Raw genomic sequence first — 26,915 nt, forward strand, 5'->3', positions numbered from 1 at the left:
AACTACATATTTATTTATGTGTGTTTCACATCTGTTTCTTCCACTAGGCTGCAAACTCAGTGTCAGTATATGTCATTCCTCACTTTATCCCCAAAACATAGCCCAGCGCTAGGTGGCCCTGACCGCAGAAGCTGCAGCCCACCTTTGTGATGGGGGCCTCGATGGTCATGGAGTGGATCCTGGCCGTGGACGGACAGCGACGATTCTGCAGGCTCGGTGCTGGGGAAAGTCAAGAGAGTTCTGTCTGGTTTGATGGTTCGGCTTGGCTGAGTGCAGCAACAGGGCCCTTCACCAGCTGCGAGCATGGTTTTCTCGCAGGACTGCTGTCACCCGAACCCCGTTAAGCAATGAATTCACTCATTTCTTAATCCTAGAAGGCTCAGGGCTCAGCTACCACTTGCCAGAGTCCAGAAAAGGCGGTCTGGCCTGGAACTCTGACAGCAGGAAGGCTTTCTGAGTCCCAGGGCCACAAGGGGAATTTCAATGTTGATGGGACCCTGAGGCCCCACCTCATCAGCCTCATGATCCCCCAGAACTCTCCTTCCCACGGGTCACTAAAGCCCAAATTGGTAGTTCCAGCACTTGCACTCCTCAGCTGTCGGCCTTGTATCCAGAGGGAGGCCCAGTCCACGGTTAGGGTGGTGGGCAGGGGAGTGAGCCCACGCAGCATGAACACTACTTCCCTGCCCCTCTGGGTTCTCACCACCCAGAACCTATGGTGGTCCCAGCTTTAATCTGTAGAAACTTTCATTTTAACATAATTTTACTTTTTTGAAAAGCACTACTCTCAGCAGCATTCTGAAAGGCAGGCAGGAGGGTCCAGACCCACGTGTACGGATGGGGTCACCGAGTGGAGCCGGTACCGGCGGAGCCTGTCTGCCCTGCTGCGGCCAGAGCCGCCACCACAGAGCCCTCCACACTCGCTAGCCTCTGCCTCCCCCACGCTCTGGGAGAGGATGCACCCATCTCAAACTCTGAAAACGAATTCTTTATCCATCATCCTTCCCATCTAAAATGTTCTACCTACATTCTCAATCTATCTGAACTATTTCTTCTTTACTTTCTTTCTTTACATTCTTGGTTCCCGTTCCCTTGCGTGCCCTGCGATGTAGCCAGCTTCCACCATGAGGTATCCACCTACGTCTGGGGTCTTTAGTCCGTGCCAGGTCAGCCACTTCCCTCTCACTCGGTTTCCGCTGTGACCTGAAGGATTACAAAGTCCTCCCCTTGCCTTCCTACGTATCCTCTTAAGTTCCACCCCACTTCTTTCTATCACAGTCGCTAACCATGGCCCATCCTTAAGTCCCTAGGATCTGTCCTCCCATTTGCCAATTAAAAACTAAAAGAATGAGTGAAGTCCATTAGTCTGTTCTCAGCTTTTAAGCTCTCTTCTCTCCGCAGCACCTGACCCTGCTGGCCGTCTCTTTTTATTTGCCACTGTCTTGCTCTTGGTTCACTGTTCTTAGTGACCCTGTACCCACATGCTCATTCCCAGCTCTCCTGTCCTCTTTGGTGGTCCTGTTTCTCCTCCTCCCATCTCACTGAAGGTGTACCTTCCAGCCTCCGATCTAGACTCTCTGCTCTTTCATTACACTCACTCACACGTACCCCCTTCCTCTGTTCACAGCTTCACCCGTCACCTCTCAGACTCCCAGATCTCCTTCTCCAGCCTTGAGTACCCGTCTTGCATTTTAGCTTTCTTGGCATCTCCAATAAATGAAAACTCATCTCCTCCTCAACCCATACACAGAACCTTTCCTAGTTCTGTCAATATTCCTCTTCTCTTCCCAGGCATGTAGGAATGAAATTTCAGAATCATCTTTGACCTTCCCATCTTCCTATAAATCCAATTGTTACTTAGGTCTGATTGACCAAATTCAAAAAGTGTTTTGTTAAATTCTGCTTTGCAGAACAAAAACACTTTCCAAAATTCTGTCTCACAGTTTGTAACATTTTATTAAGGGAATGTAAGGATGTGTAACAGGTATGCTGAAAACTGGGTTTGCATTGGGAATGGGAGGCCCCGGACTCTGGTCCCCTCTACCATTCGCCCCTGTGGGTGATGCTGCGCTTGAAACTCTGAGCTGCCCCAGTGGTTCTGTGGCCCGACACTCTCTAGGCTATCAAGGAACAAGCCTGGAATCATTTCGAAGAGAAGACAAAGACTATAAGAAGTAGAGAACAAAAAGGCCTGAACGATTTCAGCCTATGGGGAAAAAGCCAGTTTACTTGAAATTCTACTCCTTGGGGTTTTGTATATATGCTGACAAATTCTTGAATATATTCCTCTGTCATTTTCTACACTTTAAAAAGGTCAAGGAAATCTGAAAAACTTCTTACCATCACTGCTTCGAGACGATATTGATTTCACATCAATGGATTCTTTCCTCCTGTTCTTGTACCTGCATGAATGAGGCTCTAAGGATTTCAGATTAGTAATGGAGAGTGATTAGTTTTCAGCTTATTCACAGGTGAAGCATAGACACATTTTTCTCCATCTCTGAAGAAAAGTTAACTTTTTAAGCACTCTAAAATACTTTTAAGAAATAGTAAACCACTTTCTCTTCAAATCACTAACACACAGAATTATCAGTCATAGTAGCTGGAGAATGATGTGTGTGTGTGTGTGTGTGTGTGTGTGTGTGTGTGCACGCATGTGTGCAACAGCACATCACGTCATGGTAATGGGGCTTATTATCAACCATTATTTAGTCCCATTAATAAGATATCTTTTTGAAAATCAACATTACAATTTGGGAAATTTTTCTGGGTTCACAGGGCTAATTGGGGGAATAAAATATGAGTGAAATCCATAGGTGTTGCATTTATGTATTTATTTGAGAAACTAATCTGGGCCAATTTTAGGCCCCTCTGAGAAGTCAGACCTCTAGATGGTCTTCTTGATTCTGTGGATATCATTTTATCAAGTGATGTACACTGCTAATCTCAGGAAGGAAGAAAATAAAAAAGCAGTTTTGTAATTCCAACAATTTCCAACAATACCTCTCACCTTGTCCCCATTTTCTGAGGGAAAAACACTTAACTCTACATAAGTCTTTGCAGACTTTGAGTTTAACACTCAGAATGTGCTGTCACATTAATGCAAGATCTAAGCAAACAGTGCATGCCACCAGTGAGGACCAAGGGGTAAAAATGCCAAGGAAGCAGAGTTGGCTTCAGAAACATGTTTTTTTTTCAGGGCGTTTGCTTCTTGCAGGAGTAACACATGATCAAGGAGAGAAATTTAACTATAACACAGAATTGCTCCTAATTGTGCTAAGACAGGAGGCAGACAGGCAGATTCCAGCAGGGAAAATGCATTTGCCAGACACCAATGAATGATCAGACTCCAAGAAAGAAACAAAGGTGTGATAAATGCTTTCTCAAAAATTGTCTCAAGATACCGAAAAAGATAACAAGAGAACATCGTAGTTAAGAGAACCAGCTCCAGAGTCAAATCACCAAAATTCCAGTCTCCACTATGCATTTTAGTAGCTGTGCAACCTTGGGAATACACTTCTCTGTGCCTCAGGATCCACACCTGTAAAGTGGGGACAGCTAAACCATCTCGTTTGTGGGCTGCTGTGAGATGCGAATGAGTTAATCCATGGATAGCACCTAGAACGGTGCCTGCTTAGTACGCATGTAGACCACGCTGGCTACTGACACCTGCTCATCCACACAGAGACCTCTGTTTTCACCTCATAATATGTCTTACTTTTCTAGGTCACCTTTTTAACCATTTGCTTTAGAGTTCTAACAAATCTGATCAATTAAAAAAAGGTTAAATAACTAAACCTGAACTATATGTATACAGCATGAAGTCAAAGACAGAATTATCATAGAGTTAATCTGAATCCCAGAGTCACAGTCTTAAATGACCTAACTTTAAGTATTTTCCTTTGCCTAATTTCATCTTTCAGACTCTGCCTTAATAATTTTCTAGGCCTTGGATATGAGTTTCAGTATTTCTTTATAAAGATACCTATAGGTAATGGCACTTTAAGTGATATTAAGATCACATGGTGTCTCAAACCTGAGAACTGGTAGTGGTCACTCACGAGGTGTTTGTTGTTAGTCTGTTCAGAGACTTCATGATCATATCTGTTCTCAACATCTGTTTACTAGATAATACATTGAATTTATTAAAGACTTAAAATTAAATTCAAGATTGAGGAACATAAGAATTCCTCAAAATAGTTTCTAAATAAAACTACAATAGGGAAGAGGTTAGTCTCACAGCTGTAGCCCAGGCTGGTTGAATTATAAATCATTTATTAGAAACTATTCAAAGATGGGTAATGTTCACTGTTCCTGATTTAATTTCAGTTGAAATTAAGGGCATCAATAGCAATAGAGATGATTAAAAGTTTGGAGAAATTCTTCAATGAAGGTCATTTAAATCAAAGGATTCATTACTCATTCTCTCAACAGCTACTTGTGGAATGATTTAAAAAACAGGAAAGAAGGATAAAGGAGATTTAAACAGTTATACTCAGTGGTAAAAAGGGATACAGTGTCACCAATTTAAAAAAATAGCTACCATTTACTGAGGACTGACTATGCACCGTTATGCTTCAGTATTTCCTTAAAATGTAGTAATTATCTTATTTGATCATTACAACAATTATAAAAGATACATAGTATGGTCTCTATTTTATAGATGAGGAAATTTAAACTTGGAGAGATTATGTAGGTAGCTCAGGTCAAAGAGCTAGTAACTGGTGGAGCCAGAGCTTCTCAAGAAGGGAAGGTTTCAATTTATCAATGTTCTGTTAGTATTTATTGCAAGGCAATGGTGGGCACCATAACAGACAGGAAAATGCTTGCTACAGTTTTTGGCACCCAGAACCTCATAAGTTAGTTAAAATAATACTCTTGCTGGTAGTGTTATAAAAAATAAAAACATCTGAGAAAGGTGGAGTTGGGAGTAGGGTTGGGAGGAGGATACCCAACAGTTAAATGCCTACATATCATATACATTTTCTGCTTGAATTCTCATAACAATGAGATGGGTATTGTTAATTCATTTTACAAATGAAGAAACTGAAGCTCAAATGAAATCTTTCTGGCTTTGGCTAAAATATGGCCCATCCTAGAATCAAGAAGAGGAACTAAATAATTAGCCCAGGGTCTGACTTTATGCTTTAGTGGCTGGGAAAGCCACAAACCAGAGAGAATATGTTGTGTGTGTGCGGTAACTAGAACTTTAAATCTTTGGTAGCAGGCTGATTTTTCCCTCTAAGGATCAGATGTAGAAGTCACCAGGTACAGCCAGCTCATTTTATGGCTGAGGAAACCAAGCATCAGAGTCGTGGCCAGCATGTGAGGTGAGGGAAAGGGGTGCTGCAGTGGCGACTTGGTGCTCTGGTCTTCCAGGCCAAGACCCACCCACACTGCCACTGCTGCAGAGAAAGGGAAGGCTACCTCAGGCTCTGACAGCAGTGTGTCTCCCCCGGACTTCCAGGCCACTCTCTATTTTGGGTGTATCTGCTCTACATGGTCTCCAGCACCCAAAATAAAAACACGATGGGGAAGGCGTTCAATAGAAAAGGTTGCCACGAATGAAGGTTCCAAACTTTTCAAGGGATTCTGCTTTTACTGTGCCTCTTCAACCTTCCGATCTCAGCACTCAGAATTTAGCAATCCAAGTTCTGGGGTGCTGATTATCAAATCTGGATTTTTTTCAGTGTGATTTATAGACTTGAATCCACAAATGCCACCTAAATGTGTAAGAGTGAAGTTGACGTATTCTCACCTGTCTGAGAATTGTCTCCTGAATCGCGATGAAACTTGTGAATCTAAAATTGTTCAAAAGTTTGGTAAAAAAGGAAGAGATTTTAAATATGGTATTAGCTACATTTCCAGGCAAACAATTTCATTAAAAATCCCCGAATACTTCAAGAAAGCAAGAAGTTGCAGAGATAATATAAACAGAGGAAAGATGTGCACCGGTGGTAATACAGCAAATGCACTATTACATTCAGACCCTTCCAGAATGACTAAGCCCGACAGCAGGAAGAGGCCCAGGGGCTGTACTTCCTAAGAGGACACCTAAATCTCCAGACAGCTGTCCTCATTCTGACAGTCCACAGAAATGTGGAGACACAAAAAGCTATAACAACGTTTAAGATTTTTATAAGGTTAATATATAACCTATTTATATTTGATGTTATAAAATTCTTCTATAACATAATCTAAATTTAAGCCTAGGACTTATAAAACCTTCCTAAAAACCTCTCCAAATGCTCTGCAAATTATAAACAATTTACAGAATATTTCTTCACAATGAAATCTGAACTTTAGATGCAGTTTAGCACCTAGTTCTTTCTCATTATCAATTTTTTTGTGAGCTAATGCTCAATAAGAATCTGTTAAATGATGAAGTCATTAACACTAAAAATCATAAATATGCTTTCTTCGGGGTTCTGCACTTTTTTGTGTTTATAACAGACTAAAACACTGCTAGTTTGGTGTACCTAGCTCTATCATATTTATGATCCTTCTGCTTTGCTGCTAAATCCACCTACTTCCAGTTACTCAGCACATCAAATATTTGTAGTCACTCAATGAACGGGGGTCAGTTATGCTGAGAAACAAGAACAGGTGAGTGTGTAGGACTGTACGTGAAGGAAGGTTAGGATGGCTTAGCAGCATGCAACAGCTAGAAGTTCCTATGTATCAGATACAGGTAAAATGGTCCAGCTTGACTGAACCACTGAAAAATAATCATGTAAAATTGAAGTATTAAAATTAGGGTTTTCTATGAATTATTTGAACAGTTCATTCCACGTAACTAAAGAAACAATTACATGGCTAGCCTGCGTGAGTTCTTGGTCTTACTGTGCCCAAGGGCTGTGACTCATTTATCCCACAATTATGAGGCCTTTTTATTTCTTCTGTGAACAACTATCTAATGTTTTTCCTCTGCAAAGACCATTTGCTACAAAGCTGCGAGCGCAGTGTGCATCTCTGACACCACACCGAGTCGGTGCTTTTGCCTTGCATGTTCTTTTCTCAATCAGCTTTGGCTCAAAACAGGTGATTTTTAAATACCTAGCTTTGCCCTCTGAATCACAGTACATCTGTCCTGTGGACCAGAGTCCCGTGGCTCCAGGTTACACACAAAATCCCTTTCTTGTCTTCTGTTGGCCCTCACAGGCCAGCCCATGGCACTGTGGTGCTCCTGGGAGGGTCAAGGGCTTTGTGTTCTGTCGGGGGGGAACCAGATGAAGCCCAAGGTACAAGAGGCACAACCCACCTGGCTTTGGGATGAAAATATGCCCCAGCCCCTTGAGAAGAGGGATGAGGGGACAGAAGCACCAGGCATTGGCTGGGGTGGTTCTGGTCTGTCTTTCCCCACATTCCTTTGGCCCTTTCTGAGCGGAACACACCGCATGCTCTCCAGCCCCGCAGCCCCTGAATCTGCTTCTCTGCCCTGACCCACAGCACTGGCAGTACCCCTCTGCCTACTGTCACGGGCTTCCAAGGCAGGCTTGGCAGGGCTGGCTGTGTCAGCGTCTGCTGCCTGGGATCCACTTCTGATTCTCTGTGGCAAGAGCAACACCTGAGGGCCTTTACCCTGGTCCCCCAGCACCTGGGGACCTTTCACCTGGCACCCCCAGCAGAGCTAGGTCTTATCAGCATGTGTCTACAGACTGTGTGCCTCTTCTGAATACCCTCTTTACAGCTAAGGAGCCACTTGGATGAAAACTTCTTAGACTTCAAATTTTCTCCTTGGATGTCTGAATCCACTAGTCATTTACAACTTGGTAAGAATGATTCCACTAAAACCATTTCCTTATAATGTTCAGTCAAGCACTTTGAGGAAATAAACCGGGAATGAGTGGCCCTGTCATCCGGCCGGTAGCCAGGGGGTCTCAGGGGCCCAGGCACCTGCGGGGGTGGGGCAGAGGAGAGAGGGCCTGGCCATGTGCTGGCGACTTTACATTCACAGCCCAGTCATCACACCACCCTCGGCAGAGGAAGAAGGCTGTGTTGGGTAAGGGAGTCGCCAGAGTCTCACAGCTAGTGCGGCACAGCCTGATTTCTCAGCTTCCTCTGGCCCTAAAGCCACATCTTGTTTGTCCCACTGCTCTCTAGAGTGAGGCCCCAGGAGGGGAGGCCCAGGCTTGTTAAACAGGTCTGAGGACATCAGACCCTGGGTCTGTGCAGGACATCTGTTTGAAACATAATTTTCTTTGAAATTTTGAGGAAAGTTTAAGTAAGAGGGTTTATGTGAGAGGTTTTATCACACGCATGCTAAAGCAAGGAAATTATAATTCAATGTCCCTGGTGTCAGCCAATCCCTCCAGAGTGTAGTTTTTTGTTTTTTCTTTTGTAAAAGAAAGCTTCAAGGGTAGACTGTGTCCGCGTGCATTACTGACTGGAATTTTTATACTGTGTGTCCTGGGGAACCCACAGGCTTTAGCGCCAAGCTTCTGCAGTGCGCATGCTGCTGGCCTTGGCCTGTGTCTCTCCTGCCAGAGCTCAAAGCTGGGATTTTTTAGCAAGTCCTTGGAAGCTCACAGCTTGTTTTGGGGAGAAAAAATTCATGTCAAACTTTTAATTACAATACCATAGGTTCCCACAAATATTACTCTCCTTGTGCTCAATGCTTTGTTTACAAGCACCTGATCATGTTTGGCTGTTTAAAAAGCACTACAAATTCTGTATGTATATGATGATTTAAGGGACATTTTATTATTTTCTTCTTAAAGAATAATCATTTAAAAATTAAATTTTCTCTACCCATCCAACAGAATGTCTAAAACTAAAATGAAATTTTGTCAAGAATATACAACAGCTGGAGCTGCCACACACTGCTGGAGGCAGGGTAAAACTGGGCAACCACTATGAAAAAATGTCTGGTGGTTTCTTAGACCGTTAAACTTGCACCTACCCCATGACCCAGCTCCCCAACATTCAGTTCCACTCCTGAGTATTCACCCAAGAGAAATGAAAGAATATATTCATAGAAAGACTTGTCTAAGAATGTTTAAAGGAGCCCCAAATGAGAAAACATCCCAGAAGTTCATCAACAAGGAAATACAATGGTAGATGGATGCAATGCAATACTGTTGAGCAATAAAAAGGAAAAAGGAAAAAATTACTGATACATACAACATGGATAAACCTCACAACATTATAATGAGTGAAAGAAGCCAAACACAAAATAATAGACCCTGTATGAAGCCCTAGAACAGATGACACTAATGTATGGTCAAATAACTCAGAGCAGTGGGGCCTCAGTTGGAAAGGATAGAAGTGGAAGCAGGGATAACCGAGAAAAGGCAGGAGGGAACTTTTGGGAGGGTAAGGCCTGGCATCTTGATCAGGTCTGGGTTACAGAGGTATATGCATTTGTCAAAACTCAAGGAATGCTATACTTAAGATTTGTGCATTTCACTATATTTAAAAAAAGAAAAAAACCTTAAAACAGGTTTTTTTTTATTTAAAAAAAGAAAAAAACCTGAAAACAAATATTAAACTCTAGTTAATAACATGTATGCTAAAGTACCAAGGGGTGAAATGTCCTGATGTTTGCAACTTAAGTTTAAAATCTACCAAAGGTGAACTGATGGATGAATTGAGGAGTATATAGAACAGATATACAGTTAAACAAAATGTTGATTATAGAACCTAGGTGGTGGGTTTGTGCATGTTTACTTACAGTTCTTCTAACTCTTCTTTATATTTGAAAACTTTCATAATAAAATGTTGGGAAAACTATATGTGCAACTGAGAATTTAGATTGATGGCTAAAAATTGGAAGTCTGAAATAGAATTTCAAAATCTGTGAAGATAAACAAGTTGAAGGAAATTGAGAACAGCCTGAAATTGAGTGAGGTGAGTGACATGTCATGGTCCCCAGGACTTTCTGCCAGAAGCCAGGCCACGAAGATGATGTTCTTCCGCAAGCCATAGTTGAGGAGTTGTTCACAGCAGCTGGTCAGTCTTAGCAGTGTAAGGTTTACCTTGGTAACTATTTAATACATTGATTTCAATCATTTTATTGATTGATTTTATAAGTTATACAGTATAAATAAATTCTGATATCTCTTATGGAAGAAAAACTCCAAGAAATAACAATGAAAACACTCCTCATAATATGATATGGTAAAATCAACCTTTCTTTTTAAATGAAAAATCATGAGACTTTTTTAGCAATTAAAATGAGTCAAGGCCAGGATCATTATGGTAACAAGAAAGCAAATATGTACAACATACGTCCTTCAACACTTATTTCAGAACCACCATAGAACTGTTAATAGCATTTGGCAGAAAAATTTGAGTCTGCTTTTGTCATTACTGATGACAAAGACGTAAGAGACCTCAGTCACAGTTAAAATCACCAGATATCCTTGCAGGTGGGTCTGGGGGGTCATCATTGATTTTCCTTTTCTCTCATTCCCATTTCTAGTCCATCATCAAATCCTGTAAAATCGCCCTCCAAATACCTCTGGGGATCACCCACTTCACGTCTCCATTGCCAGAGCGCAGGCTACCATCAGCCCTCATCTGAACCCAGCAATACCCCCTGGCCCAGCCTATTCTCAACTCTTCAGCTGGTGTAATCTTGCAAAACTGTACATTTAATCCTGTCAGTCCTCTCCTAAAACTTGCCATTGGTCTTAGGATCAGCCCCATATGACAGCCTGGCTATGAGGCTCTGCAGTGCAGCCTGGCGCCTGCCACTCTGTTGGGGACTGTCAGCTTGCAGGCCACATTGGCCTCCTTTCTATCCCTTTAATTTTCCCATGCTCTTTACTACCTCAGGGCCTTTGCACATGTGGCTCCTCTGCCCAGGCAGCTTCCCAATACACTCTCTTCCCCTGGCCTATTTGTCCTCCAGATCTTAGTGAAGAGGTGATTTCCCCAAGGAAACCCTGCCAGGTGCTTCCTGTGCATCCCAGTCCTCATAAGGTCAAGTCTTTCTGTTGTGTTCTCAAAGGACCTTTCCTTTATTGCATTTATTAGACTTTGTAATTCTGTACTTATTTGATTGTTCTCTTTCCAAAATATAAGTTCCAATTAAGCAGGGGTTGTGTTTCATTTGATCACCTTTGTGTACTGAGTGCTAACATGGTACCTGGCACATCGGAGCTCAATAAATATGAGTCCATAGGAGACTGAGATTAGTCAGGTTCTTTACCTTATACTTGCAATGAAAATGCTGTGATTAATGATTTGGCCAACATACTGGTCTTCATTGAATAATGATGTCTCTAAAGCCATTAATTTCCAATGTTTCACAGTAAAACACTGATAAGGAATTTTTTCATAAAATGTGTTTTTGAAAATAAACAAGTATTGTATTGACTAAAAATTACACCCATGTGTTCTGATAGTGCCAAATCTATGAGAGACAAAAGAGCTGGTCTGATGGTAACAGATAAAGGCTTTGGAATAATACCTGAATGCATCCTCTTACCTGAACCTGTTCCGCTCACCTGACAGAGTCTTTGTATGCTTCTCAGTATATTCAATGGAACAATACAAATGGTAGATATTATTTAAAAACCAAAGATTGTTCATATCCATACACACATCTGTAATAAAATGGGGAGTGAATTTGAAGTAGTTTTTGATTATATAGAAGTGCTGGCTGGCTTTGCTTGAGGACACTTCTGATCAAGTTTTCAAACTCAGGCTTTATATTGTCTGGTTGTTTCTATGTCTCCCCCACCCCAAATATTATGAAAAGGGGTAAAAACCTGGTTAAGATGAAGAAAAGCCCTGTCCTCTTAAATCAGTGTGGTTTACAAAGTTGATGTATTATGCAATCATTTTTTTAGAGATTGAACATTCTTGATCAACAACTTCACAACAAAACTGAATGCCTTCGAGTAATGACAAGATCTGTGAAGAAGCAGCATTTGAGTGCTGAGTGACAGAGTCCACAGCCAGAGCTGAGTCACTGGAGTCCCTTCATTTACATGTGATGAAAACGACAGTGTGAGTGGTAGAATACAGAATTTCTTGGATTATCTTTCATTACTGAAAATTCTTTGTATTTACTCCAAAGGTAAATACACAGATCAAAGATCTTTCCTGTCTGCTCTCTTTTAAAAAACCACTTGAAAGTACTTCTCAAAACTCCCACCCAAACAGCAAAAAAACCTCAAATGTTTCCCAAACACTGGGGAGAAAAACACCTCCTTCATGCCTTCTCCTCAATGATTACCTTCACACACCTCCTAAAACCACGGGCAAGCTGGTGCCACTGTTTTCATGTATTCTGAGTCAGGGTTCTTGAAATACTGCAGCACTAAGATAGAGGAGAAACTGCATGGATGCATATCTTGGTATTTGGTACCAAATCTCTTCAAGTAATTTTATGGGTCTAACAGAGTCAACACAACATCATCTCTCCCCTTTTATCTTGATGGTGATTTAAAATGTTACTTATATCAAAGCAACATGCATCGGTTTGCTATAAATCAAAATGCATACAAATTTTTAAGATTACACAAGATTAAAAAGAAAAATCCTGAGCTATTGTTTTGGGTAATTTGCTGTATGCCCAACAAGCATAGATACATATATATATCCTTCACTGTTAAATAGTCTCTTGGAAAAATTTAAGCACTCCTGTCCTGTGCAATGCCAGATCCAGCAGGTTGGTCAAAATCTCTCTTACCTCAGTGTTAGTGCCCACTGACCCCTATATTCAACATGCATTTGCAAGAGCCTTCACAGACAAGTACTCTGATTATGAAGCCTAGTGATAATCATTTTTGTATTCTTTTCTCATGGAAAAATACTTAACACAAACTACCATTCAGTCTTAAATATTTTATTTTTTTCCTTTGTCCAGTTTCTCTTTTAATGAGCTTCAGATAACTACAATGTAACCACCACTTTGCTTCATGCCTAGCAAACACTGAATTTTCTAATGTGGAAATATGATAGTGGTTCTAAACTTCAGCATGAATCAGAATCACCTGAAGGCCTTGTTAAAACAGGTCTCTGGGCCCCCAGAGTTTCTGACTCATTAGGTCTGAGCCAGGCCTATAATTTGGACCTTTAATGAGTTCCCAGATGAGGCTGAAGCTGCAGGTCTGGGGATCCGCTGAAATTCCGGAGTCCTCCCTACTCAGAGTACCAGCAACATTGGCAACGCCTGGGAGCTTGTTAAAATGGCCAACCGTCAGGAGGGAATTCTGGGAAGGTCACCATGATCTCCTCCCACGTACACACCAAGGCAGCGGCTACATGTAAGACAGCTCACTCTGAAAACACCCGAAGACTGCAGGACAGACCTTCCACAGCTGACATCAAAGAGAAGGATATACTGAGAAGGGTCAGAGGGGCAGAGCTGTGATCAGGATCCAAACCTTTCCCCGGACCAGCCCATGAGCAGGAGCGAGTGGGGTGCAGAGGGGTGAGGGGATGAAGTCCCACGCCCGGCACACCTGGTCTTGGGGGTCTTCCCTGTCACTAAGACGAGCTCCCATAATGTCTGCTTTTGAAAATCAGCAGGGCTTAACTCCAGGTGCCCTGGAAAATCAGCAGGGCTTAATCTAGGAGAGCTGTGGGGGCCGTGTCTTCACTCCTGTAGTGTTCGTGTGTCTGAGGCCCAACACAGAAATGGCAGTTTGCAAAGTGCCTCAGTTATACGTAAAAGAGATTTATTGATTAACTTTGGAACGTATGCTGGAGAGGTGGGGATCTGCAGGAGCTTTCTCGGGAAGTGGAAGTGCGGGCAGGTGCCATTTTTCTTGCCATCCTTCAGCCAAGCTGGCTGGATGCTTGCAGGAGCCAGTTCTACACTCTTCACCTACTGTTCCTGATCCACTTGCCCTGCCCGCAGTGTTGCCTGCTGACTTGGTCCTCCCCACCCACCTCCCTCAGCTGGCAGGCAACTCCTACAGACTGACTGCCATGCTGAGGAGGGGAGAGGTTAGCCCCACCCACCAGCACACATGCAGCTGTCCGGTTGGCCATGGCTGGCCCCACCCCCCTCAGTACCAGCAGGGGCTACAGCTGAGCCTTTCTGCCACATTGGGGGTGAAACTTGCAAACCAGGCAACAGGCACCACAGGATGCCTGTTACACAAAGCCACTGCTTTCAAGAACAGAGGGCATAACTGGCCTCCTTAACACACAGGAACAAGCATGGAAAGTGAATGTGGGGAAGTTGGGGTTCCTATGGCCAGGATCCTCACTGAACTTAAACTACTTGATGATGTAACTGGCCTGTTGCTAGGCTATTATTGTGCTATACGGAGAGCTTGGCCCAGTGGTCTGGGTGGAGGCAGAGACACTAGTGGTAGACCTACCGCCGGGAAAACAGCTGGGTAATAAACCCTTTCACCCCAAAGAATGTTTTGCTGTCAATTTCTTTGGTCACATTGAATCCACAGTGAACTTGCCAGGGGCTGAAACCCATTGGCAAGACAGTGAAACAAAATGAGGAGGCAGAGGAATATATTCCAAATGAAAGAATGAATGAGAACACCAGAAAAACTGCTAAAACAAATGGAGATAAGCGATCTACCTACCTGATGAAGAATTCAAAGTAATGGTCATATACAAAGATACCCACTGGATGGAATAGAAGTGGATGAACTCTGAGAACTTCAACAAAGAGAATATATCAAAAAGAACCAGTCAGATATGAAGAAAACAATAATTGAATAAAAAATATACTACAAGGAATCAAGAGCAGATTAGAGGATGCATAAAATAGATCAGTGATCTGGAAGACAGGGTATGGAAAGCAACTAAGCTGACTAGCAGAAAGAAAAAATTATAAAAAAAAGAGAAGATGTTAAGAGATCTCTGCAACAACTACAAGGGGAACAACATTCACATAATAGGGGTACCAGAAGGACAGTAGAAAAAGGAAAGACAGAAAGCTTATTTGAAGAAATAATGGTGCAAGACTTCCTTAATATGGGGAGGGAAACAGACATGCAAGTCCAGAAAGCACAGAGAGCCCCAAACAAGATGAACCCAAGGAGGTCAACACCAAGACACATCATAGCTAAAATGGCAAATATTAAAGATAAAGAATCTTAAAAGCAGAAAGGGAAGGGCAACTAGTTACACAAAGGAAACCCCAAAAGGCTCTCAGTTGGTATTTTGGAAGAAACTTGACAAGCCAGAGGCAGAGGCATGATATATCAGAAGTGCTGACTACAAAAAACCTACAACTGAGAATACACTACCTGGCAAGATTGTCATTCAGAACTGAAGGAATGATGAACAACTTCCATAATAAACATCAGTTAAAGGAGTTCATCACCACTAACATACAGAGCAATCACTTATAAAGCTGGTATGAAGTTCAAAAGACCTAAATAGTAAAATCAACTATACACACATAGTCAGGGAATACACAAAAAGATGTAAATTACATCATAAAATGTGGTAGGAATAATAACAAAGTAGTGCTTTTAGGAGGTGTTCAAACTTAAGCAACCATTAATCTAATATAGACTGCTATATATAGGATACTACATATGAACCTCATGGTAACCAAAAACCAAAAATCTATACTACATACACAAAAATCAGAGACAAAGGAATCCAACCATACTAAAGGAATCCAATCCAACACTAAAAGTCATCAGTTCACAAGGGAAGAGAGCAAGAGAAAAGAAAAGAGAAGAATGAAGAAACAACCAGAAAATGCTTAACAAAATGGCAATAAGTACATACATATCAATAATTACTTTAAATGTGAATTGACTAGATACTCCATTTGAAAGACAACAGATGGCTGAATGCATAGAAGAAAAAACAAGACCCATGTATATGCTGCCTACAAGAGACTCACTTCAGACCAAAAGTCACAAAGTGAAGAGATGAAAAAAAATGCCACACAAATGGAAGACCCCAAAAGCTGGGGTAGCTATACCTGTAACAGACAAAATAGTTTCCAACACAAAAATGTAACAAGAGACAAAGGAGGGCATTACACAATGATAAAGGGATCAATCCAACAAGAAGATAAAGCAATTGTAAATATCTATGTACCCAACAGAGGAGCACCTAATATGTGAAGCAAATATTAACAGGCATAAAAGGAGAAATTGACAATAATACAATAATAGTATGGGACTTTAACACCCCACAAACAGTAATAGATAGGTCATTCAGACAGAAACAGAGGATTTGAATGACAACATTAGACAACATGAACTTAACAGATATATACAGAACATTCCATTCAAAATCAGCAGAATACTCATTCTTTTCCAGTGCAAATGGAATGATCTCCAGGATATATCATGATAGGCCACAAAAAAAGTGCCAATAAATCTAGGAGGTCAAAATTGTATCTTTTCAGACCACAAAGGTATGAAACTAGAAATCAAACACAAGAAAAAAAAAACTGGAGAAAACACAAACATGTGGAGACTAACATACTACTAAACAACCAATGGGACAATGAAGAAATAAAAAAAATATATGGAGACAAACAAAAACAAAAACACAATGGTTCAAAATATTTGGGTCATAGCAAAAGCAGTTCTAAGATGGAAGTTTATAGCAATACAGACCTACTTTAAGAAACAAGAGAAATATCAAACAATCCAACCTATACCTAAAGGAACTAGGAAAGGAACAAAGCCCAAAGTTTGTAGAGTGAGGGAAATAATAGAGGTCAAAGCAGAAATAAATGAAGTAGAGACTAAGAAAACAATGGAAAATATCAATGAAACTAAGAGCTCGTTCTTTGAAAAGATAAACAAAATTGATAAACCTTTATTTAGCCAGACTCATCAAGAAAATCAAAGAGGACTCAAATAAATAAAATCTGAAATAAAAGAGGACAAGTTACAACCAATACCACATAAATTCAAAGTGTTCTAGGTAGCTTTTACAAAAAATAATATGCCATCAAAATGGACAGCCTTAGAAGAAATGGATAAATTCCTAGAAACAAACAATCTTCTAAGAAAGAACCAGAAAAAAGTAGAAAATATGAACTGACTAGTTTAAAGTTAGTAACAAAGTTGAATAAATAATAAAAAAAAACTCCCAACAAACAAAAGTCTAGGACCAGATGGCTTTACAAGTGCTTCTACTAAACATTTAAATAAGAGCTAATACTGATCCTTATCAAACTACTCCAAAAAATAGAAGTTGAAGGACTGCTTCCAATTCATTCTATAAGGCCAGCATTATGCAGATACCAAAATCAGACAGACACTACAAAAAAAGAAAATTATAGAATATCCCTAATGAACATAGACACAAAAATCTTCAACAAAATATTAGCAAACTGAATTAAAAAATACATTAAAAGGATCATTCACCATCATCCAGTGGGATATATTACAGGGATGAAAGGGGGGTTCAATATCCACAAATCAGTGTGATACACCACATTAACAAAAGGAAGGATAAAAACCATATGATAACCTCCATGGATGCAGAAAAGTCATTTGACAAATATCAGCATCCATTCATAATAAACTCAACAGAGTGGATATAGAGGGAATATACCTCAACATAATAAAGGGCATTTATGACAAATCTAGAGCTAACATCATACTCAGTGGCAAAAAGCAGAAAACTTTTCCTCTAAGACCAGGAATAAGAAAAGGATGCCCACTCTCACCACTCTTACTCAGCATAATCCTGAAAGTCCTAGCCATGACAATCAGATAGGAAAGGAAATAAAAGGTATCCAAACTGGTAAAGAAACAGAACATTGTCACTATTTGCAGACTACTTGATAACTATATACAAAACCCTAATGATTCTACCAAAAACTTATTAGAAGTAATAAATGAATTCAGTAAAGTCACAAGATACAAAGTCAACATACAGAAATATGCTATTTCTATACACTAATAACAACCTGACAGAAAGAGAAATGAAGAAAAAAATTCCACTTTTAATTGCATCAAAAATAATAAAATATCTAGGAATAAATCTAACCAATAAGGTGAAAGATCTGTACTCTGAAAACCAAGACACTGATGAAAGAAACTGAAACAAATAAATAGAAAGATATATCATGCTCGTGAGCTACAAGAATGTTGTTAAAATGTTCATAGTACCCAAATCAACCTACAGATTCAATGTAATCCCTATCAAGATACAAATAACATTGTTTTTCAGAACTAGAGAAAATAATCCTAAAATTTGTACAGAACCACAAAAGGACTGGATTAACCAAAGCAAGCTTAAGTAAGAGGAACAAAGATGGGGATATCATGCTTCCTAATTTCAAACTATACTACAAAACAATAATAATAAAAACAGATGTTGAAACCACTGTGTTGTTTATGTGAAACCATAAGATTGTATAGCAATGACACTTAAAAAAAAATACCAGAAGGAAACCAGCACAAAAACAGATGCATTGATCAATGGAGTTGAATAGAGAGCCCAGAAACAAACCCACATCTATGTGGTCAATTAGTCAATTAATCTACAACCAAGGAGGCAAGAATATGCAATGGAGAAAGATAGTCTGTTCAGTAAATGGTGTTGGAAAACTGGACAGCCACATGCAAAAGAATGAAATTGGATCATTGTTTTATACCATATACAAAAATAAAATTGAAATTGATTAAAAACCTCAATATAAGATCTGCAACCATAAAACTCCTAGAAGAATTCATAGTCAATAAACTCTTGGATATTGATTATAAAAGTTTTTTTCTGGGTAAGGAAGACAAAAGCAAAATAAATAAGTGGGACTATATCAAACTAAACAACTTCTGCACAGTGAAGGAAGCCATCAGTAAAAGGTAACCTACTAAGTGGGGAAATATATTCACAAATGATAAATCTGAAAAGGGGTTGATATCAAAAATATATAAAGAACTCATACAACTCAACACTAAAAAAAATCCACAAATAATCTAATTTCCCAAAGAAGACATACAGGTGGCCAACAGACACATGAAAAGATGCTTAACACCACTAATAATCAATAACACCACTAATAATCAGGCAAAATAAGTGAAGGGGATCAACAGGTAAAAATTTCCAGTTATAAAATGAATAGGTCATGGAGATGACAACTACAGAATGGGGAATATAGTCAATAATATTGTAATAACTTGATATGGTGACAGATGCTAAATACACTTACCATGGTGAGGATTTTGTAAGTTTATAAATGTTGAATCACTGTTGTACACCTGAAACTATTATAATGGAATGTCAACTATACTTCAATTTAAAAAAATAAAACAAAACTACCAACTCTGAGGCTCACTCCAGACTTACTGAATCATAATGTACATTTTAACATTTAATCTCCAGGTGATTTGATTACACATTACAGTTTGGAAAACACTTACTCAAATGGAAAAATCATAGGCTTGCCAACAGATCTTTTGATATCTCCATTTCTAGTTGTATAAATCTATGAGCTACAGTCTCAGTTTCCTTATAGGTAAATAGGGACCAATGCTTACTTTCTAGGATCAGTGAGGATCAGATGAAATAATGTGTGCAAAATATCTATCCTGGTAGCTCACAAGCTGGTCTTTATGTCAGACTCACCTGGAAGACTTGGGTAAACCACATGGCTGGGCTCTGCCCCCATAATTTCTGTTTCGGATGATCTGGGTCAGGCCTGAGAGGCTGTGTTTCTAATAAGTTCATTGTGAGGCTAAGGCTGCTGATCCACTGGCCGCACATTGACAACCACTGTTCTAGCCCACAGTGGGAACCCAGATAATGCTGGTTCCCTTTGCCTTCTCTTTGATAGGTGTGTCCTGTTTGTTGAGAATCTGGATTTAATGATGTTCATAATTCTTACTTTTTCAGGACTGATTTTAGTTTACAGAAATCATTTCCTTTAGTGCAAACATTGAGCATATGTGGTATGTACGCTCTGGTGGGTGATTTACACATGAGCAGTACATTTCTGTTTGTTTTATGCTGTCACTCCTCCAGCCTGTGTCTTCATTGTTTAGTTATAAAGAAAAACATATATAAATAGCCTCAAAGAAATTTCATTTTGCTTAAAATTTCTTTTTCTTAAAGAACTGTCAATAACTGATGGCACTTCTGCTAAACACTTTTATGTATTAACTCATATGCCTGGGAGATTTTGTCAAGAGAATGAAGAAATTACAAAGATCTAACATTTTCCCACTCCTGTTACACTAGCACTCAACAGGGAGTCATTAAACTACTTAATGACACCAGGGCTTCATTTGTACTGCGATTAGCATAGACAGAAGCAATCAGCAGGACTTTCGTTTCATAAATCAGTCACTCTGAACACTAATGCAGAGGCAGGAACAGCACAGGGAAAATCAGTACTAATGAGAGGACAGCAGAGTGAGACAGCTTCGCCATGGTGTGTGACCTTAGGCTCTGAAAATGCTTTCAGTAGAATCTTTGTGTATATTTTGTGACCACCTCCCAGGAGAAAAACGGCATCTCTAATTGATCTCATCTCATTCAACCTAAGAAATACTTATTGGGCCTGTGAGACAGAGATGGTTAGCACCTAGTCCTTGCTTTCAAGGGATTTACTAACTAATGGTGGGGGGATGACAAAAAACACGAACTGTCATAATGAATTTATTCATTAAGTGTTTGTTGAGCATATACTATGTGCCAGGCAATGTGCTAGGCATTGGGGATGTGACAGAGAACAAAAGATACTCTTAGAAAATGGGTTCAGATGTGCCAAAGATAGTATTTTGCAAGGGGTGGGATGCCAAGGGGTTTAAAAGGTAAGTTTAGGGCATTCCAAAGCCTGACTGTAAATAACCTTGAACAAGTCATTTGTCTGTCAATGCTTTTCTAAGCCTTCTGAGACTATCAAGAAAGCCTCGGGCTGGTGCTGGCATCTTTAACACCTACTGTTTTCCAAGGAGTGGAGTCTCAGTCTAAGAGTTCAGCCAACGGCAGTGGCTGTCTAGAATTTAAGAACATTGAATGTTTTCTTATTATATCTTTATGTCCTGTTACCTTCTATTATGGCCAGTGACTAGGATTTCATTTTATGGTAGTGATTACTGTGGTGTTATCATTTTTTTAAGTGACTCTTTCTAAGGAAAAATATTAAATATGCATAGGTCAGGTGGTGCCTGGATATGGAAACAGTCAAGGCCCAGGAGTGACTGAAGTCTGGGAAACAGAGTCATAAGCAATGTGCCCATCCTTAGCCCCCCACATATCCTGGCTTCAGGGGAGAGGACTGGGGTGGGGCAACACTGCATCAGCTGGAGAGGCTGTAGGAGTAACACTCACCAGCCAGCAGCCAGCCGTCTTTTAAGCTTGTTTCCTCGTGGGTCAGATGGATGGGCCACACTCAGCAGAGTGTTTGACACAGCTCCCAGCTGCCATTAAGATCTACTAATTCTCTCTGCACAGCACTGCACTGTCTGTGCCTCTCACTTCTGTGTCACTCCTTGGAGCACAGCAACCATTTCTGGTCCCAGCCTGCCAGTCTGAGAGCCTATGCCACCTGTTAAGAAATACTAGTAAATGAGACCATTAACCTAATTAGGTTTAGAAATGCTCCCATAGGAATGAAGGCACAAGATGGGTATTAAACAATGTTCCTCTGCCCTGGAAAAGGGTGGTAAGATGGATGAATCAAGAAGCATTCATAATTTTTAAAAAGCATACAAATCCCATTAAATATGGACAGATTGTTTTCCTTTCCAGACACACTAAAAATGCCACTCAAGCCCGAGCAGCAGCATCATGGCTAGAAGGCTGTAATTAACTTCTCCTTCAAGTCATTAATGGCTATGAGTGGAGTTAGTAAAGACAGGCTAGCTGCAGGAGGACACTACAGGGAGACTGAATTTTGGGGGATGACTTGGCTGATGATAGGGAGATAGGAACAGATGGCATCAAATACAGTCACGAGGTATATTCTCACTCTAAGCAAAGATATGGAGTTTTATTTCCTCTACCCTAGCTTTTCAGTTGTATAGACTCTGGTAGTATTATGCTGAAGATGTACCAGAAAAACATATCTGAAATTCCCACCAAAAAGCAGCTGGAAACCTAAATTTAAAATTTGAATACTTTTTCTTAAAGTTTTGGTCCTGTCCAGGTAACAAGTCATTCTGGATCACTGAGACAGGTACACTGCACTGCTGGTACAGATAGGGGCAGGGTGTGCAATATTGTTTATGTTTCCCCACCCCTGGGTACTACTAGTGACAGGAGTAGGGTGAACACCACTATTTATGTTCCCCACACACTTTGATAGTGTGGACAGGGGTAGGGTCAGGGGTGAGCATACCAGCTCCAGAGGTCATAGAGGTGGCCTCCGGTGCCCCTCCCACCCCAAACACACCAGTCAGAGATCCAGCAGTCTCACCAGGGTGGTACTAGCATGACATTCATGTGAATTCACCCTGCCTGCACTGCTCCCATCCCTGGCTGCCCTGTTTACACAATTCCAGCTCAGTACCAACCCAGGACACCCCCAGACTGCATCCATCCACCACCAATTGTTCATTGGTGTGGCTCCAACTAGCACCCACCCAGGAGACCTTGTGCTGTGCTTGTTAGCCCCCAGTCATTCAGCCAGAGAGGCCCAAGCCCACTGCCCAGCCAGGAGCTCCCCAGATTGTACCCCCTTGACACTGACTGCCCTGCCAGTGAGGCACCATCTGACAACACAAGACTTTGGGGAGTCCAAGGGCTGGTACACCCCACTCCATGCCCACTAGGCCTCCAGTCAGCCAGCCAAAACTGCCAGACACATATAGTGTACCAAGGGGACCTTCCTACACAAGGTGATACCTTCAAGACTGGGAAGGATAGCCCTTTCACCTAACTTACAGAAACACAGGAAGTCAAACATTATGAGGATACACAGGAATAAGCATGAAACATAAGAACATGACAAAACAGAGCAAGAACTAAATGAAACAAAGTTAAGCAATTTACTTCAAAAAGAGTTAAAAGTAATGGTTATAAAGATACTCACCAGGCTTGAGATAAGAGTGGATGGACTGAGTGAGAACCACAACAAAGAGACAGAAAATATAAAGAATCATTCAGGTGGAGCCAAGATGGTAGCATGAGTAGAGCAGCAGAAATCTCCTCCCAAAACCACATATACTTATGAAAATATAACAAAGACAACTCTTTCCAGAATAGAGACCAGAGGATACAGAACAACATCCAGACCACACCCACACCTGCGAGAACCCAGCGCCTCACGAAAGGGGAGAGGAAAGCCACAAACCAACAAGAAGGGAAGTTCTTCCAACTGTCACTCATCCCAGCTCTGCAAACTATTTCTATCACCATGAAAAGGCAAAATTACAGGCAAACCAAGATCATAGAGACAACACCAGAGAAGGAGACAGACCTAACCAGTCTTCCTGAAAAAGAATTCAAAATAAAAATCATAAACATGCTGACAGAGATGCAGAGAAATATGCAAGAGGTAAGGGATGAAGTCCAGAGGGAGATCACAGATGCAAGGAAGGAGATTACAGAAGTGAAACAAACCCTGGAAGGATTTATAAGCAGAATGGATAAGATGCAAGAGGCCATTGATGAACAGAAACCAGGGAACAGGAACACATAGAAGCTGACATAGAGATAAAAGGATCTCCAGGAATGAAACAATATTAAGAGAACTGTGTGACTGATCCAAAAGGAACAATATCTGTATTATAGGGGTACCAGAAGAAGAAGAGAGAGAAAAAGGGATAGAAAGTGTCTTTGAAGAAATAATTGCTGAAAACTTCCTCAAACTGGGGGAGGAAATAATCGAACAGACCACGGAAATACAAAGAACCGCCAACAGAAAGGATCCAAGGAGGACAACACCAAGACACATAATAATTAAAATGGCAAGGATCAAGGACAATGAAAGAGTTTTAAAGGCAGCTAGAGAGAAAAAGGTCACCTATAAAGGAAAACCCATCAGGCTATCATCAGACTTCTCGACAGAAACCTTAAAGGCCAGAAGAGAATGGCATGATATATTTAATGCAATGAAACAGAAGGGCCTTGAACCAAGGATACTGTATCCAGCACGACTATCATTTAAATATGATGGTGGGATTAAACAATTCCCAGACAAGCAAAAGTTGAGGGAATTTGCCTCCCACAAATCACCTCTACAGGGCCTCTTACAGGGACTGCTCTAGATGGGAGCACTCCTAAAAGAGCACAGAACAAAACACCCAACATATGAAGAATGGAGGAGGAGGAATAAGAAGGGAGAGAAGAAAAGAATCTCCAGACAGTGTATATAACAGCTCAATAAGTGAGCTAAGTTAGGCGGTAAGATACTAAAGAGGCTAACCTTGAACCTTTGGTAACCACAAATTTAAAGCCTGCAATGGTAATAAGTACATATCTTTCAATAGTCACCCTAAATGTAAATGGACTTAATGCACCAATCAAAAGACACAGAGTAATAGAATGGATAAAAAAGCAAGACCCATCTATATGCTGCTTACAAGAAACTCACCTCAAACCGAAAGACATGCACAGACTAAAAGTCAAGGGATGGAAAAACATGTTTCAGGAAAACAACAGAGAGAAGAAAGCAGGGGTTGCAGTACTAATATCAGACAAAATAGACTTCAAAACAAAGAAAGTAACAAGAGATAAAGAAGGACATTACATAATGATAAAGGGCTCAGTCCAACAAGAGGATATAACCATTCTAAATATATATGCACCCAACACAGGAGCACCAGCATTTGTGAAACAAATTCTAACAGAACTAAAGAGGGAAATAGACTGCAATGCATTCATTTTAGGAGACTTCAACATGCCACTCACCCCAAAGAATAGATCCACTGGGAAGAAAATAAGTAAGGACACGGAGGCACTGAACAACACAGTAGAACAGATGGACCTAATAGACATCTATAGAACTCTACATCCAAAAGCAACAGGATATACATTCTTCTCAAGTGCACATGGAACATTCTCCAGAATAGACCACATACTAGCCCACAAAAAACGCCTCAGTAAATTCCAAAATATTGAAATTCTACCAACCAATTTTTCAGACCACAAAGGAATAAAACTAGAAATAAATTCTACAAAGAAAACAAAAAGGCTCACAAACACATGGAGGCTTAACAACATGCTACTAAATAATCAATGGATCAATGAACAAATTAAAATAGAGATCAAGGAATATATGGAAACAAATGACAACAACAACACAAAGCCCCAACTTCTGTGGGACGCAGCAAAAGCAGTCTTAAGAGGAAAGCATATAGCGATCCAGGCACACTTGAAGAAGGAAGAACAATCCCAAATGAATAGTCTAACATCACAATTATCGAAACTGGAAAAAGAAGAACAAATGAGGCCTAAAGTCAGCAGAAGGAGGGACACAATGAAGATCAGAGAAGAAATAAACAAAATTGAGAAGAATAAAACAATAGCAAAAGTCAATGAAACCAAGAGCTGGTTCTTTGAGAAAATAAACAAAATAGATAAGCCTCTAGCCAAACTTATAAAGAGAAAAAAAGAATCAACACAAATCAACATAATCAGAAATGAGAACGGAAAAATCACAACAGACTCCACAGAAATACAAAGAATTATTAAAGACTACTATGAAAACCTATATGCCAACAAGCTAGAAAACCTAGAAGAAATGGACAACTTCCTAGAAAAATACAACCTCCCAAGACTGACCAAGGAAGAAACACAAAAGTTAAAGAAACCAATTAAGAGCAAAGAAATTGAAATGATAATCAAAATACTACCCAAGAACAAAACCCCCGGGATCGGACGGATTTACCTCGAAATTTTATCAGACACACAGAGAAGGCAAAATACCCATTCTCCTTAAAGTGTTCCAAAAAATAGAGGAGGAGGGAATACTCCCAAACTCATTCTATGAAGCCAAAATCACCCTAATACCAAAACCAGGCAAACACACTACAAAAAAAGAAAATTACAGACCAATATCCCTGATGAATGTAGATGCAAAAATACTCAATAAAATATTAGCAAAGCGAATTCAAAAATACATCAAAAGGATCATACACCATGACCAAGTGGGATTCATCCCAGGGATGCAAGGATGGCACAACATTCGAAAATCCATCAACATCATCCACCACATCAACAAAAAGAAAGACAAAAACCACATGATCATCTCCATAGATGCTGAAAAAGCATTTGACAAAATTCAACACCCATTCATGATAAAAACTCTCAGCAAAATGGGTATAAGGGCAAGCACCTCAACATAATAAAGGCCATATATGACAAAACCACAGCCAACATTATACAGAACAGCGAGAAGCTGAAAGCTTTTCCTCTGAGATTGGGAACTAGACAGAGATGCCCACTCTCCCCACTGCTATTTAACATACTACTGGAGGTCCTAGCCACAGCAATCAGACAAAACAAAGAAATACAAGGAATCCAGATTGGTAAAGAAGAAGTTAAACTGTCACTATTTGCAGATGACATGATATTGTACATAAAAAACCCTAAAGACTCCACTCCAAAACTACTAGAACTGATATTGGAATACAGCAAAGTTGCAGGATACAAAATTAACACACAGAAATCTGTGGCTTTCCTATATATTAACAATGAACCAATAGAAAGAGAAATCAGGAAAAGAACTCCATTCACAATTGCATTAAAAAAAATAAAATACCTAGGAATAAACCTAACCAAGGAAGTGAAAGACCTATACCCTGAAAACTACAAATCACTCTTAAGAGAAATTAAAGGGGACACTAACAAATGGAAACTCATCCCATGCTCGTGGCTAGGAACAATTAATATTGTCAAAATGGCCATCTTTCCCAAAGCAATATACAGATTTGATGCAATCCCTATGAAACTACCAGCAACATTCTTCAATGAACTGGAACAAAGAATTCAAAAATTCATATGGAAACACCAAAGACCCCGAATAGCCAAAGCAATTCTGAGAAAGAAAAATAAAGTAGGGGGGATCTCACTCCCCAACTTCAAGCTCTATTACAAAGCCATAGTAATCAAGA

General features: G+C 40.3%; 1 protein-coding gene across 22 annotated transcripts in view; it reads right to left on the reverse strand.

Annotated features, from left to right (window-relative positions):
• Positions 1–26,915, reverse strand: part of PDE8B (phosphodiesterase 8B) — a 348,583-nt gene that overhangs the window by 18,094 nt on the left and 303,574 nt on the right. For all 22 annotated transcript variants that reach the window (XM_073234856.1, XM_073234853.1, XM_073234843.1 and 19 more), the window contains 3 exons: positions 5,759–5,801; positions 2,341–2,418; positions 143–219 (listed from right to left, as the gene is read on the reverse strand). In XM_073234856.1, coding sequence (XP_073090957.1) covers positions 143–219; positions 2,341–2,418; positions 5,759–5,801 — 198 coding nt within the window. The remainder of the gene's footprint in view (positions 1–142; positions 220–2,340; positions 2,419–5,758; positions 5,802–26,915) is intronic.

This window comes from Manis javanica, chromosome 1 (assembly GCF_040802235.1).
Source record: "Manis javanica isolate MJ-LG chromosome 1, MJ_LKY, whole genome shotgun sequence".
In the NCBI taxonomy this organism is placed as follows: domain Eukaryota; kingdom Metazoa; phylum Chordata; class Mammalia; order Pholidota; family Manidae; genus Manis; species Manis javanica.